The 16,519-nt window shown below is 35.2% G+C and overlaps 1 protein-coding gene across 3 annotated transcripts in view; it reads left to right on the top strand.

Annotated features, from left to right (window-relative positions):
* The first annotated feature begins 8,996 nt into the window (after nt 1-8,996).
* LOC137647091 (cysteine sulfinic acid decarboxylase-like) overlaps nt 8,997-16,519 on the top strand; it is a 53,120-nt gene continuing 45,597 nt past the window's right edge. Inside the window, exons 1-6 of one of the 3 annotated variants that reach the window (XM_068380315.1) lie at nt 8,998-9,705; nt 11,061-11,245; nt 12,380-12,486; nt 12,697-12,812; nt 13,599-13,850; nt 14,857-14,921. In XM_068380315.1, coding sequence (XP_068236416.1) covers nt 9,466-9,705; nt 11,061-11,245; nt 12,380-12,486; nt 12,697-12,812; nt 13,599-13,850; nt 14,857-14,921 — 965 coding nt within the window. In that variant the 5' untranslated portion in view covers nt 8,998-9,465. Of the gene's footprint in view, nt 9,706-11,060; nt 11,246-12,379; nt 12,487-12,696; nt 12,813-13,598; nt 13,851-14,856; nt 14,922-16,519 lie in introns of all 3 variants that reach the window. The other 2 variants (XM_068380314.1, XM_068380316.1) reach the window with 2 other exon arrangements.

The raw sequence follows: 16,519 nt of genomic DNA, 5'->3' as shown, positions 1-16,519 counted from the left end.
AGGTGCCTTATCTCTAGCCACTAGCATTAGGGTCTTTTTGACATTATTTTGAGGTGCCTTATCTCTAGCATTAGTGGCATTTTGACCTATATTATTGAAATGCCTTGCCTCTAACATTAGGAGCTTTATTACCTCTATTTTTAGGGGCCTTATCTCTAGCATCAGGATTTCTTTTTACCTGTATTTCAAGGTGCCTTATCTCTGGCATTAGAGTTTTTTTTTTACCTGTATTTCAAGGTGCCTTATCTCTAGTGTTAGTTTTTTTTTTTTTTTTTTTTTTTTTTTTTTTTTTTTTAAGGTACATTATTCTAGCATTAGATGCTCTTTTACCTCTCTTTTTTTGGTGCCTTATTTATAGCATTAGGGGCTTTTTGACTTCGATTTTGAGGTGCATTACTTCTAACATTAGAGGCTCTTTGACCTCTCTTTTTAGGTGCCTTATTTATAGCTTTATGAGCTTTTTTACCTCTATTTTCAGGAGCCTTATATATAGCATTAGGGTCTTTTTTATCTCGATTTTGAGGTCCATTACTTGTAGCATTAGTGGCTCTTTGACCTCTATTTTTAGGTGCCTTATTTATAGCATTGGGGGCTTTTTTACCTTGATTTTGAGGTGCATTACTTGTAGCTTTAGAGGCTCTTTGACCTCTATTTTTAGGTGCCTTATTTATAACGTTAGGGGCTTTTTGACCTCGATTTTGAGGTGCACTACCTCCAGCATTAGAGGCTCTTTGACCTCTCTTTTTAGGTGCCTTATTTATAGCATTAGGGGCTTTTTTTTACCTTGATTTTGAGGTGTATTACTTGTAGCATTAGAGGCTCTTTGACCTTTCTTTTTAGGTGCCTTATTTATAGCATTAGGGGCTTTTTTACCTCGATTTTGAGGTGCATTTCTTCTAGCATTAGAGGCTCTTTGAACTCTATCTTTAGGTGCCATATTTATAGCTTTAAGGGCTTTTTGACCTCGATTTTGAGGTGCATTACTTCTAGCATTAGAGGCTCTTTGACCTCTCTTTTTAGGTGCCTTATTTATAGCATTAGGGGCTTTTTTACCTCGACTTTAAGGTGCCTACTTTTAGCATTAGAGGCTCTTTGACCTCTCATTTTAGGTGCCTTATTTATAGCATTAAGGGCGTTTTGACCTCGATTTTGAGGTGCATTACTTCTAGCATTAGAGGCCCTTTGACCTCTATTTTTAGGTGCCTTATTTATAGCATTAGAGGCTCTTTAACTATAGCATTAAGGGTTTTTTGACCTCGATTTAGCGGTCCATTACTTGTAGTATTAGAGGCTCTTTTACCTCCATTTTTAGGTGCCTTATTTATAGCATTAGGGCCTTTTTTACCTCGATTTTTATGTGCCTTATTTCTAGCATTAAGGTTTTTAACCTCTTATTTTGAGGTGCCTTATTTCTAGCATTAAGGGTTTTTACCTCTATTTTGAGGTGCCTTATTTCTAGCATTAAGGGGTTTTTTTACCTATATTTTGAGGTACCTTATTTCTCGTATTAGGGGCTTTTTTACCCTTATTATAAGGTGACTTACCTCTAATATTAAAGGCTATTTTACGTCTTCGTTTAAAGGCTCTTCGTTGCTGTTCTCTTCTGTCTGTTCTAGTTTTTCTTGATCTTTAGGTTTTTGGTTTCCTTTGATATTTCATCTTCCAGTTTCCTTAGTTCGTCAATATCCTTCCTGATTTCATCGTATTCTTTCCTAGTTCGCCAGTTGCCTTCTTGATTTCAAGAGAGATTTCAGTGCCATGTGTCTTCATTTTGTCAGATTCCTCAGAGAAATCGATGGCATCCATGTCTTTATCCATCAGGGCGATGAGTAAAGACAGGAATGCTATAAAGTTTCTCTGCATACGTCATCAAGCTAAAGCAAATGATGAGCAACACAATATATTTACCAATACGATCTGGATATGTCCTTTCTTCAATGTCGAATTTTGGGACTATCCTGTTGAAGAACCATAGGTCACTCACCGTTCAGTTGAACCATTCTGTCTCCGTCCTTATTTCCTTAGTTCCAATAGTCTTCAAAAGCCCAAGCAAAGGATAATTCAAGGCGCGTATATTATGTTCTTCAAAGCTCGAGAACTTCTGCAGCAACCACCAAAACCAGCTGTGGATGAAGGTGTTCCGAAGAGCCTTCTGTTGATCCTGCAGTTGTAATACACAATTCTCACTGACAGCTTCCTGTTCCAAAAATAGCCTTAACAATGTTCACTGCGTTGCATGGTTAGTTTGAAAAAAAGAGATCAGGTCTTCAGAAGTCATTCGAATCTCGGGGCGGAGACGTTCAGAACTGCTCCGTGAAGATTCTTTTCTGGAGTCATTTAGGACTCCTTGCTAAGTTTACGGCTATGTCTTCTGAAGCCTTTTGAAGAACCCGGAAAGATTTCTTCAGATGCCGATCAGGGAGCTCCAGGAAGAATCTGTTCTGGAGTCATTCCGAACTCCATGCTAAGTCTACGGGTGTTTCTTCTGAAGGCATTTGGAAATCCGGGAAAGTTTTCTTACCAAGCCGTACAGAGATTTTGTTCTAGGGTCATTCAGAATTCCATGCTAAGTCTATGGCCATTTCTTCTGAAGCCATTCGGAGATCCGTGAAGATTTTCTTCCAAAGCAGTTCAGGACTCGGGGAAAAAACTCTTTCTTTCATTTCAATAAACCCATCATCATCATCATCATCATCATCATCATCATAATAATAATAATAATAATGATATTGATATTAATGATAATAATAATGATAATGATAATAATAATAGTAATAATAATAAATTACATGATTTGATTTATGGATTTGAGTCTGAAAGTTCGGAAGTCGTTCAACTCTCGGATTTGCAATTTGAAGGAAAAGTTAAGAGACTGAATAGGAAGATGAAAAGATGATTAATACTATAATCTATTACTTTCATTATTAAGTAACGCCTGCAGCGCACTCGGCGATCGAACTCGGGCGAAGGGTAATTGACGTTTTCCGTAAACTGCATTGAAATAACCGAAGGCCTCAACTTATTTTTTCAGGTTTGAGATTTAAAACAACCCATTTTCGGTACGTATCCACATCAGAGCCGTTCGAAACACAGAAAATACGTCTCGGAAAAACGCATTTCACGAGTACTTTTCTGAAGAAGTTATTTTAGATAATCAATAATGATGTCATATTCACATGATTTTCCCAATGAAATTATTACTTTCTAGATATTTTTCGAAGGCGATGGATGTTACTATGTGTATATGTTATGTTCCTACCAATGGTTTATATATTCACACACACACACACACACACACATATATATATATATATATATGTATATATATATATATATATATATGTATATATATATATATATATATACATGGTTGCTCATGACTCAACAGGTACACCTATAAGCTCCCCTAAACTACTTATCATTAACTTGAAGGTTTGTGAGGTTGCAGACAATACTAGAAACAATCGAGCTGGATCGGGGATCGAATACCCATCCAGTAGACAGCTAGGCAGGGATGATTCTGAAATGCGTTATTAGGTTTAGTGAACCATAGATGTTAATGGAAATCGTGCATCGATACAGACCAAAATAAAAAAAATAAAAAACATGTCCCACTGTTGCCTCTTTGTTAAATGTCATGCATTTATTCTACAGGGTACCTATCTTGCCCTTTCAGTGTAAATAGTCAACTATTTATGTTTCATAGGTATTTTCAATCCTGTAGTGTCCATAGTTTTTGTTGAATGGAGGTGGAAGTTAGCTGTTTGAAAATATTTATTGTTCCGTAAAAGCTTTCTTTAAATTTTATAAAATTCATATTTCAAGTATACTCGGTACTGCGAGACATAAAAATAATGAATGTAAAATATTTAATTTCTACCGTTGATTTAGAAATAGAGCAAATTGAATCCATTTTATGCTGTGGTATCATTAGAATATAGAAATTAATTACATTCAGTAGATTCAGCATAATGATATGAATTTAGAATTATTAATTGAACACAATTCATAATAAGTGAATCTATTACGGAAGATTTTCTGATATAATCTGGTCTGATCCTATTGTAAACAAATCTATTTGAAATCATTCACCATAGTGATCTGTGTGCTTTTGGGATAGAGTTGGATCAAAAGTTTAATCATTGTGTTCAATTTATGCCAAAGAAATAGGTAATAGGTAATTCTATTTAGGCTTGGGAAGATGTGTGGGCAGAACCAGGCTGAAAAAAAATCTAGATATGTGCATATAAATATATATATATATAATATATATATATATATATATATATATTTATGTACATTTGTGTGTGTCATCAGCCGTGACTGATCCACTATAGAAAAAAGACCCCAGACATGCCACTTTATAAGATCGGCTTCTCTTTTTTTATAATCCCTGGGGACACATTCTACAATTCTTAATGTCCATCTATTGTCTGACATTCTCCTTATATGTCCTGCCCATGTCCATTCCTTTTTCTTACATGCTAGAATATCTTCTACTTAGTTTGCTCTCCTATCCATCTTGCTCTTTTTATGTCTCTTATTGTTATTCTTATCATCATTCTTTCCATGGCTCTTTTAAGTTATAATCAACTTATGTTGTAAGGCCTTTAGTAAGGCTCCAAGTGTCTGATGCTTAAGTTAATATTGTTAGGACTATCTGATTAAATAATTTCCTTTTTAGAAAAAAAGACATTATATGTATATATATACATATATATATATATATATATATATTATATATATATATATATATATATATACAGATATAATGAATACATAACGTCTCATCGGCGTCCAAAATTGAAGATAGCTTCTCCTCGGACAGATCGTCCTGCAGATAGTTTTCAGGATAACAGCAGAAATACATTTACTTTTCTCCATTAATTGTTTGGTATTGGCATGCGTGTTGGATCACTTCGAGACCCTTCTTCAGGACTACATTGACTTTAGGAACAACACTTTACCATCATAACCTTTATGTTAAAATGTTGTCTGTCCTAAGTACATTTATTCATTAGCAATCTCTAGAGGTTCGTCCATAACTCTTATAGGTTGTCCCTGCATTTTCTTTGAACATTATCTTAGCTTTGCTCATTTATTCTCAGTCCTACATTTCTGCTTTCTCTATTCAAATCTTCTATTATCTTTTGTAATTCCTCCCATGATTCACTAATAGAACTATGTCATGTGCAAATCTTAAGTTGCTAAAGTATTTCCAATTTATGTTAATTCTTTTATTTTCCCAATCTAAATTCTAAAAAACTTCTATGCATGCTGTGAATAATTTAGGAGAGAGGGGGTCACCCTTTCTAAATCTTTTCTCAATCAGATTTGTTTTACTATCTTTATGTAGTTTCCCTCTAGATATCGTAAAGATTTTCAACAAATAGAAAGACTGAGCCTTAACCAAGAGAGCAGACAGGCTTTAGAAGCGTGAGATCAACAACTGACCATATCCATATAATTAACCAGTTAATGGAAACATCACCAGAGTATGACTAGCCATCATGTATGGCATTTATAGACTATGACAAAGCTGTTGATTCTGTCAAAACTCCAGCAGTAATGTAAGCACTCCAAAGACGAGAAATGAATGCATCTCAGTGTTAGAACTCTAGAAGATATTCATCATATAGATCTCTCTCTCTCTCTCTCTCTCTCTCTCTCTCTCACACACACACATACATACACACTGTTTCAAATAGCACCTATTGGGGTAACCAATAACCAATAAATGGATTTTTTTCAAATTTTTTAAGGTAATGAGGTTTAAAGATTTAGTTGTTGATTTCAGTGTTTTCCTTTGATTTCGATCATGAGCCACGTAGCTCGATGTGGTTGGGGTCAGCTTTTGGCACGGGCTACTTGGCTCCGGCCCTCTTAGAGAAAATAGTATTATTTGCTATATCAATTATATTAGTTTAAGGTTGGAGATTTAAATTGTATCATCAGTCACCATAATTAATATTGTTTCAGAAGTGATTGGTGAAAATAAAATATATAAAATGGAATGCAATGAAAGTGTTCAGTGGTGTATTATTATAGTGATGGTATGGTATATAGGATGTAGAGTATAAATATTATACTATTAACACATTGTTTACTCATATCATCTGATTCGTTGTCAATAACCTTAGAGGTCAGGACACCAGAAAACTCCTAATCAATCGATCAATCAATCAAATTATCTGGGCAAGTCGCTCACTTCCAAGTGACGATTGCTCAATGCTCAAAGGTGCGAGTCTAGCTGGCTTCACCTTTCCAAAGGCAAAAGGAAATATTTCCTTAGCATTGATTCTTCGTATTATTATGATTTTGTTTGATGTTTCATGACCTGATGTCCAACACCTTATAGGTGTTGCCCCAGGTTCCAAGAAATCCATTACTCTCGATATCTGTTCAATCAGTCTTTAGCATTTTTACTTCGTTATTTGTAGTTATGAAATTATTGTAAACACCTGGAGAACAAATGTATGATATATTGTCGTCTAGTATTTTGTTTTTTAATTTTCCTAAGAACTTCCACCAGAAGGATCTTATCATAACTACGAGACCTTTAAACCTCGAACATGTGGGGATGGGGATATAATCAGGTGGTGGTTAAAGATCGTCGTGGAGAGGTGGTAATTGAGTGACATTAATGTATGGCTTTACGAGGTTTGCTTATCAACATTTGTGAAGTGATGATGATGATGTGATGATGATGATGGTAATACCCTTATTGATAACAATTAATATCAACGATTCAATGAAATAAATAAAATTGCTATTCATTTATTATTTTTTACATGTAATATGGCATAAAATGCTTCCAATTGAAATGATGGCGATGTTTATAAAACTATTGCTGGTAACTCAACTAAGTTTTGACATATATGCAAATCCTATACTAGATTAGGATATCCTATAGTGTCTTCTTAGTCTAGAATAATTAAATATTACAATCGCTAATTTATAGCCATGATGACTAATAAAAACATCGGTTACAAAACTTGGGGTGTAACATTTGTTTTGGGTAACATATACAGTACCTGTATAGTACAGGCTACAGATGTGGCTTGGGCTGGTTTTAGATATTCATGCTAATTGTCCAAAGAATCGATAACCAACAAATTTTGTGGTCGCCGGCCTTTCAAAACCAAACCAACATGCAAGAAAAGTATAAGATCAAAATTATTGACTTATTTCTTCCGATTATATATAGGTTTCTACTGCAAGTTTACAAGATTATTGTAAAACTAAAATTTCCCTTGTCAAAATAGTCCAAAGTAACAAAGTTTTCGTAATTAGGGATATCATTTTCAATAGTTGGACTGTTAATGGTCGGAATGTGATGAGTCATATATAACTTACAAATAACTTTAATCTTTACAAGCTGAACCGAAAACAAAACCTAAATAGCAGATGGACAGACAGCAATACTTCACAGCCACAATTCATGAAAATGGTATCAACAATGTTATAATTGACTTCGCTCGATGTTTCTTTAACATACATGTAGGTGTCTGTTCCCTTAAGAGGTGTGTGGTCGTTTTACTCGCAGGTTTATTTTTTTTTTCCTGTGAAAACAATAATACAGCATTTGTCCTAGAAGCAATTTTTCATTTAATACACATCAGATCCACTTTATATCATAGCGTTTACGCGTTTTTTCTCTTGTATTTCAACACTTCAAAGGTGCAAGAATTTTATGCTGATTTGAAAAGAGAGGATGCATTGAAAAAAGGTTAAGAACCACTGATCGCTATGAGCGTTCATGAAATAAAATAAGACATTGGTTCCTTACTGCTGTTACGATTCAGTAAAAGGGAATATGCCGGGGGGGTTTTCAGTGAAGTAACAAACCATCCAATACCAAAACGCGATTTGATAGAAAAAAAATTAAACCACGTGACTAGGGACAGCCTAAAAATCAAACAATATCACACGTGGTTTAGGTTTGCTTGTGTTTTTAGGTAGTTACTGAACATCTTTGGAACTTGGGATTTCCTCCCAAAAGAAATGCAAAAACAACGCAAGCTTGCAAAGTAGTTATCGGTTTTGTGTGATCTTTGGACACATCCAAATAACATAAAAAAGTGTGTCCTTATCGAACTAATGGAGACAGATAGTAGAGAGAGAGAGAGAGAGAGAGAGAGAGAGAGAGAGAGCAGGTGCTAGGATAATGCAAACGAAGGCTATATCGTTCGACGTATATTAATTGGAATAGTCAGTTCCAACAGTATTTAAGGATGTTCTAAAGAGAAATGTATTAAGGAATTAAAATATATCAGTGTGATTATACTTTTCGATCACTATAATCGAAAACGATTGCATTTCTTATAGGAATAAGAGATAAGACCTCTTTATCTCTCTAATATATATATATATATATATATATAGATAGATAGATAGATAGATAGATAGATAGATAGATATATATATATATATATATATCATTAATCATCGCATTTCTTTGAGTGTTATTGGTAATTTCTCTACCCCTCACATTCGAACCATCAAACGATGTCTTGGTTGTTTAAACGTCGGCCACCTTTCAGGGCAAGAAGGGCATGATCTCTCCAAGTCAGGTATGGCTAGGCGACACCGGTTTGGTTGCTGGGTGTACAACTGGCTCTATGAATTTTTGTAAAAATCTCTGCCCCATTGTGACAATGGCAACTCGACTAAGTAGTGACGTCATGAAATACTGCCATAACATTAACCATATCGTGCCGTTGGATATATTATCCACAAGATGTGCTTACTTGATTAATGTTAGTGCCATTTGTTAAGCGGTAGCCTACTTTTTGTAGGTCCAGGATAATGTCTGCTAAGATTTGTAGTGAGATTTAACCTGAGGATGGTCTCACCAAATAGGATTATCCGTATTTCTTATGAAATGCACTGTAAGCATTTGATAAGGGTATATCACTTAGACCCGTAGCACTAGCTACACCTTTTTGGAGCGGGACTTTTAGCCCCCGTCAGTAGATTACCAGTCAGAGACGTTACTACATCAGTGACGTTAATCAGTCTGTCAAGAGTCTAGCCTCTTAACTTTTGGTTATATTGCCTTCCCGGGCCCAACGCCTGCCCTCATGATCCAATTCTTGTACATTTATTAATGCATTCATTGGTTCTTTGTCGTAATCTGTACATATATGCTCAAAGCTAACGACAAACAGAATCTGAACTGTGTAATTACAAGAAGAAAGCGGGGTTGGGCACCAAATGAAAGTATTCGAACCAATAGTAGTCTTAAGGAAAGTGTGAATAACTAGAAAAGCTCATAAGAAAACAGGTTTTCTTTATGGATGGTCGGAGCGGTGTTGATGATTGTCTAAACGAAATTAGTTGTTGTTTTATGGGGACAAAGATAAGGCGGCCTTGACGTGACGTAACATTGAGAATGATTAAACAACTTGCCAGTAACAAAAGCACAGTGGACAAGTCAAAGTTTTCTCCTCTTTCAAAGACGGTATGTTATCCTCAAAGATATTCAGGGCCAACGGCTTGCTCAGGAAAATTGAGCTTAAGTCTCCATTGTGTTTAAGAACCTTAACATCTTACGGTCGAGAAGAAAAACAAATGAACATTGACACTCGGATGGACGGTGTACTTCTGCGCCAAGTGTTGAATCTGACTCTGAAGGAGTCTAGCGCCACTAATGTCGATGGAGATTCAAAAGTCGTCGAATTTAAACATCCAAACGAATTACAGGTTAGTACATGTGACCTTAATACTTGTAAAAAGTTAGAACTTGGAATGTTGGTTATTACGCATGGCATAGTTTGAGATTTTATAGAAAACATTTACATAATAAATTGCACCATTGCTAGGTACAATGTGATTGAATACTAGAGCGAGGAGTTAGAACAGTCAATCCTTTTAGTGTGTAATGTATCTAAAATAACGAAGTTGAAGTACATAGAAGTAGCAATTGGCTTTCTTAGACAGTAATGGTTAATATTTTCTTACTGGCTTTTCGATTACTTGAGACTTCAATTTTAGCTTTATACTGTACATAATTCAATGCTAAATCACCACCCTAGGATAGGGTTGGTAATAAAGGCGCAAAACAAATTTATCCATCCAAACATACAAATTGATTAATCTGAATTTGATTGTGATATAAGACATATAAACCTGTAAATAAATTAAGTGAATTTTATCCCTATTTTTTCAAACTGTATTGTGACCGTTTCAAAACTTGGTGTTTGGAGACCTCTATACTTTAACACGAGAGCTCGTATAAATAAGTTTTAGAATGATCTATTATTTTATCTAGATAGTATTTATCTCGAGCCACTTCTAAAAGCACTCCTCCCCCTCCTCACCCAGCCCACGGTAGTAGGAGAGATTGGAAGACATCACGGCATAACTTAGTTTGTAGCTACATAATGTGTGCGAGTATTTTGAAATTCCAAATGTTTTAAGTTTTGCTACAAATTCTGAAAGTTATTACTTATGTTTATGTGAACCTTATTCATTGTTAGTACTACCCAGAATACGTTTTAGCCTAAGATTAGAAGGTTCATATAAAATTTGCCTTTTTTTTATCCGAAATGTTTTTTTTTTTTTACTGTTAATATTAAATTCTACACTATAATTTTCAGAGAATATATCTCATTTGGTGTCACTTGGTATTAAAAAAATCTTTAAGCATATCCTGTTAGGCTGTCTAGCCTATACTAGATTTGTCGGATTAATCTTTTTACCAAAGCTTTCCTCTTAAGATAATCTAATGATTATCTTAAGATTTCGCCTGTTTTTCGTCTCGACTCTTGACAGCTATTGTAAATAGAATGTCCTTTTAGGCTTTTTAATGTCAGTGGTAGGGGCAATTCTTAAATTCCTCTTGAAGGCTTACTTAGCTCTAAAGTATATTTGATGAATAGCAGACTCATTAAAGCATTGCAGTTTTCCTTATGTCTTCTACTTTACCTTTGTGCCTGTTCACTATTTTCCGTGTTCAACCTAAAGGTTTAATTGCTTGATTTTCTTTGGTTGTATGTGGGCCCTGAATGGTACCACAGGTCCCATGATAGGCTATAACTTCATTTAATTTCCCCCAGGACCTGTTGAAGTTGAATATTAGCCAAAATGGTTTATCGATAGACGAAGTAATGAAAGTTCTGGACGAGGTGGTTAGATTCAGCGTCAAGACAAGTCACCCTCACTTCTACAATCAGCTCTACGGAGGCATTGACGAAATTGGCCTTGCTGCCTCATGGATCTCGTCTACTCTAAACACAAACCAGTAGGTGTAAACTAATATTTCTTGGATATTGCTGGTATTGATAATGTCGAAATATAAACTTGATTTTTTTAATTATCAAACTTTACGGACCGCCACGATAATTAATATGCACAAAGCATAATGGCAGCTTGGAATTTGTGGGCTACGCATGTACTGTATAATATAATTCACCATGTCTTGAGTATTAGAGCTACGGGCCAACCAAGGGAAAGGCCCGTGCCAACAACAAGTGTTGGCTTTAATACCCCAACAACAAGAGTATTAGAGCAGTTATTTACTTTGTACGGTGTAAGGTAAGCATTACTATATTTTCACCCCATTCTGTGGCTACCCTCTTGTTTCTGTCTAGCTCCATTTCCTCCATCTTCTTACAAACATTTAATTGGCAAAGCATCTGTGGTGAATGGTCTCCTAGACCCAGCGTCATATATAAATCCACCAATCCACTATGAATAAGCCGTATAATTTTTAACTATGTTGAACCCCTACCCGTCAAAATAAAACACACAGAATTGTAACCTTCCCACAAACTTAGATTGTTAATGACGGGAAACTATCTTATAGATCTTTTACACTAATGAAAACAAAGTGTGTAACCTACAGTAGGGGATATCAAACTTATAACAATTTAAATTGCTATTTTAACTGGTCAACCTTTAGTGTATATCTTTTTCAAATAGAGGTAAACTTAAACTGAAAACATTTATTTTCATAACTTGTAAATTGGTTCATTTTAGAGAGAAAATACATCACTCCGTATCGTATTTTGTTCCTATTTTTCATCGAATCTTATATTACAAAAAGTTACAAAACCAAATACCCACTGGTTGAATCTCATATTACAAAATGTTACATAACCAAATACTGGTTGAATTTTGGACATTCTGAATGATTTCCATTGGTAGTGTGTTTATACTGTAAGAAATTAATATTGAACTAAATTTTATCAACATTTGAAGTCCTTTTGACGCAGAGGTGATTGAACGCAATGCAGCTGATAACTGGCCAGCTTATATAGAAATTAACTAAAATTCTGATACATTTCAAGTATAGTGGAGGTAGGTTTTGCTTATATCTTTATCCTCCTGACCAAAAACGATTACCTTGTCCAGTTTTCAAAATTTCATATTCCAGGCACACATACGAAATAGCACCAGTTTTCATATTAATGGAACATTACCTTATAAAGTATCTTGCGAAGCTTTTTGGCTGGAGTGATGGTGATGGAATATTTTCTCCAGGTGAATATAATTTTTAATTCATTGTTTTCATTAACTGAAAAATTTATATTGATTGCACTTTTTGCCATAGACAATGTTTATTCAACGTATCTACTTTATATTGCTAGTAATGGTTGGAACGGCTTGTGTGCATATCAAAGACAGTAAAGAGTGCACATTACTCCCGCTTCCACGAACATTAATATTTTCTTTTTTTTCTTTTCTTTTCAGGTGGGAGTATGAGTAATATGTACGCCATGCAGTTAGCCAGGTACAGGCTATATCCCGATTCGAAAGTTGAAGGCATTTTTGGAAATAAGCCACTGACAGCATTCACATCTGATCAGGTAAGGAGAAGGTTGTGCCTGTTCTCATGGATGCTTGAGGTACTGAACATTTAAAGTACTTAGATTTAACTTCACATTTATCCTATAATAGATTTTATGCAGCGTAAGCTTCATGGTTTCATAACCAATCTGAAGAGTAGGGCATCTTACTATTGATTTAAAAGATGTACCCCCTTTCTTGTAAAGATGGCCTAGCTAGCCTACGCTTTAATAATTAATACTGGTATTTACCGAATAATCTGAGGTCTACAAGTGTGAAAAATTTTCCCATGGAATTCATATAAAAATTAGAGAGAGAGAGAGAGAGAGAGAGAGAGAGAGAGAGAGAGCGAATAATCTGAGGTCTACAGGTGTGAAAAATGTTCCCATGGACTCATAAAAATTACTGTGAGAGAGAGAGAGAGAGAGAGAGAGAGAGAGAGAGACCGAATAATCCGAGGTCTACAGGTGTGAAAAATGTTCCCATGGATTCATATAAAATGAGAGAGAGAGAGAGAGAGAGAGAGAGAGAGAGAGTAATTTGAGGTATATAGGTGTGAAAAATGTTCCCATGGAATTCATATAAAAATCACAGAGAGAGAGAGAGAGAGAGAGAGAGAGAGAGAGAGGGGGGGGAGAATAATCTGAGATCTGCAGGTGTGAAAAATGTTCCCATGGAATTCATAAAAATTTAATCTGGAGTCTACAGGTGTGAAAAATGTTCCCATGGAATTCATATAAAAATTACCTTGTGAATGCGCCTACATACCCACAGACTTTCTATTTTAACCAATTTTTCTCCTTCAGTCACATTATTCAATTAAAAAAGCAGCAGCATGGATGGGAATCGGGATGAACAATGTTATTGCTGTGGCTACTGATTCCCAAGGAAGAATGCTTCCTGAAGCTTTGCGTGAGGCCATAAGAGAAAGCAGGAATTGTGGTGGTGTGCCGTTCTTTGTGAATGCAACCTCTGGCACCACAGTCCTTGGTGCATTTGATCCCCTTGATCAATTGGCTGATATTTGCGAGGAGGAAAAGCTTTGGCTGCATGTAGATGTGAGTGATAATTTTCGTTTCTGTCAATTTTTATATGCTAGAAATTGTTTGACCTTTAAAAAAGCTGTGATTGTGTCATTCTGTACAATGTAATTCCCTGTATTGTACTTGTACGTTATTCGGAAAAAGAAGAACCAATACAGTAGGCAATAGCCGAAGAAGTGGAACCTTGACGGTTTTGTGATTTAAGGAAACTATAAGCCTTTGTAGTAAGTTGGGACAGACAAGTGTAGAATTTGAATTGGTTAATGTCTAGGAGAGGGCCGCATGAAGTAAATTTATAACTGAAAACCCACATTTTAAAAAGGAAACAAACCCAAGAACATCGCCGAACTTAAGGTTCCCCCACCTAACCTAACGTAGGAGCCGTATCCTTACCTACTAGACTACCGGTAGGCTACCCCCAACCTGAGGACCCCCTTAGATTTAAATATTCTTGGCTTACCCTCAGATCCAACCGACTTCCTTCTTGGCAAGATAACACTAAATCATATTTTGAAATTTAAAAAAAAAAGCTTCGTATTTTTGTATTTCAACAAAATAAATAACTTCCCATAAATAAACTTTATTTCTCAAGTGATAAGAAAGTTAACACCTGTCCCAACGAACTATATTCCACCCGCATTTCATAGCTTTGTTTGGAAAGCGATATACTCCATTCCCTGTAAACGAGAACATCAGTTTTCTTCATCTTATAACTTCCGATCTTACAAAAACTTGAAGTTTTTCATTTAGGGTCAGACCAAATCCCATTTTGCTGTAGGAAAATTATTAAAAAATGTTGTCCTGACCGGAACTATAATGATACCAGGTTCTTTTATTTTTCCTTTTCATGATTGTTATTGAAGTCTACAGTTCATATTAATTTTGCAATAGATTGAGAATTCATTTGCTGTATTGTCATAACAGTAGGTTTTTTTTTTTTTTTTTTTTTTTTTGTTAAATATGTAAACTAAATTTGTTGTGATCCCCCATATATTTTTCAACACATAATTTGTCACTTCAGGCATGTTGGGGAGGAACTGCTATCCTGTCTCAGAAGTACAAACATAATCTGGAGGGCATACATAGGCAAGAAGCATTTTGAGTGCAGTTTGTATTTATGAAGTAATTTTGTCATTAGTGTATGTTTACATAGTAATACAGTACTTATTTTTTTCTGTAGAGCTTAAAAAAGTCAATTTAATTCTCTTAAATTTAACAAGCTCGTATTATAAAAAGTAAGTTATAGTACATTGGTTTAAAGAGTTTTACACTGTGTACATTATTTGATAACACACAATATCTCAACTCTAATTTTTTAGAAGCTTTTTTTTTTTCAATAAAGTAACCTCATTACTGTACTTCATATTCTCGCTAGAAATTGAGGAAGTGGGACCATTGTTGAGTTTTTTTTTCTTTTTCAATGAAAGGTGAATTTGCATCTTGAAGTCTACATTGCCTAATATTAGATTAAATATCAAGATTGAATCTAAAGTTCCTAAAGAGGTTTTTTAAATTTCCTTGAGGGGACCAGCTGGCTTTTTAAAAATTGTATCTTAAAAAATATCACATTGGTTGTGAATTTTCAATATTAAACTTAGCCGGTGATCATATAAGCTGTCAGCTCTGCTGCCCGACAGAAAAACCTAAGGACAAAATACGCCAGCGATCGCTATACAGGTGGGGGTGTACATCAACTGCGCCATCTGTCGAGCAGGTACTCAAGTACTCCATGTCAACACAGAACCAATTTTCTCTCTGTCGTGCCACTGGCAAGACCTACTAAATACGCTGTTACTAACTGGATTTGTTTTCACAACTATTTGGTGAAGTACACTATTCTAGTTTTGAGCTTTCGCTATGCAGGGGTTTTATCTTCATCTCAAAACTTGAACTCGTTTTGGATAGATTTAATTATGGTGACAAAGAGAGTATGGACTCTCTTTCACTTTTAAATGGCCGACCCTTCCCTTAGACGGAAGTGTGTTTAGGTTTTTAGTAATTTTGCTTAACACGTTATAGATCTATATATTTTATATCTCTCCGCCTTTATTAGGCCTCTTCGATTAACTTTCCATTTATTATAAACATATAAAAATAAATTTTTATGTTTTGTTTATATGCGACCTTTCCTGATAGTAGGCGGTCCTAACTTGGAACCGAAGTTAATCAACGTTGAGCCCGTTATATCGTATTTAGCTTTTAAGGAATTTAAAACTTTTTAAATTTAATGTTTTATGAAAGAATTTCTTTGATAGTCTTCGTACTGTTTTCAAAGATGAACTAACGTTTAGTTTTTTTTTTTAGACTACGCAGTTGTTGACGTTCAGGACGTTCAACATGCGCTCTATCGTTACGATAGAGAGAGAGTGTATCACGGTTTCACTTTGCAGTAAGAGTAAATCGATTCTGACGTTTCGTTCATTCTTTCTTAACTTAAATGGTTTAAATTCTAAATTAAGGGAACTTTTTATTTGGAAAACCTTTCAGTTTTTTTCCTTTAGCCAAATAACATGTTTTTTTGACGATATATAATTGGGCTCTTCTCTCAGGTGCGAAATCAAGAGAGAAAGAGAGAGAGAGATAGAGACGGAGGGAGAGAGAGGAGAAAAAAACGTTCCGTTCAAGCGGGTAATGTTGTTCTCGTGTTACTCTCCTCCCTAGTCGCTGTACGGGGAAGAAGGTAA

The sequence above is a fragment of the Palaemon carinicauda genome, chromosome 9 (genome assembly GCF_036898095.1).
Source record: "Palaemon carinicauda isolate YSFRI2023 chromosome 9, ASM3689809v2, whole genome shotgun sequence".
Classification (NCBI taxonomy): domain Eukaryota; kingdom Metazoa; phylum Arthropoda; class Malacostraca; order Decapoda; family Palaemonidae; genus Palaemon; species Palaemon carinicauda.
Note: the sequence above shows the minus strand (reverse complement) of the source record. Positions and strands in the feature narration are given on the sequence as shown.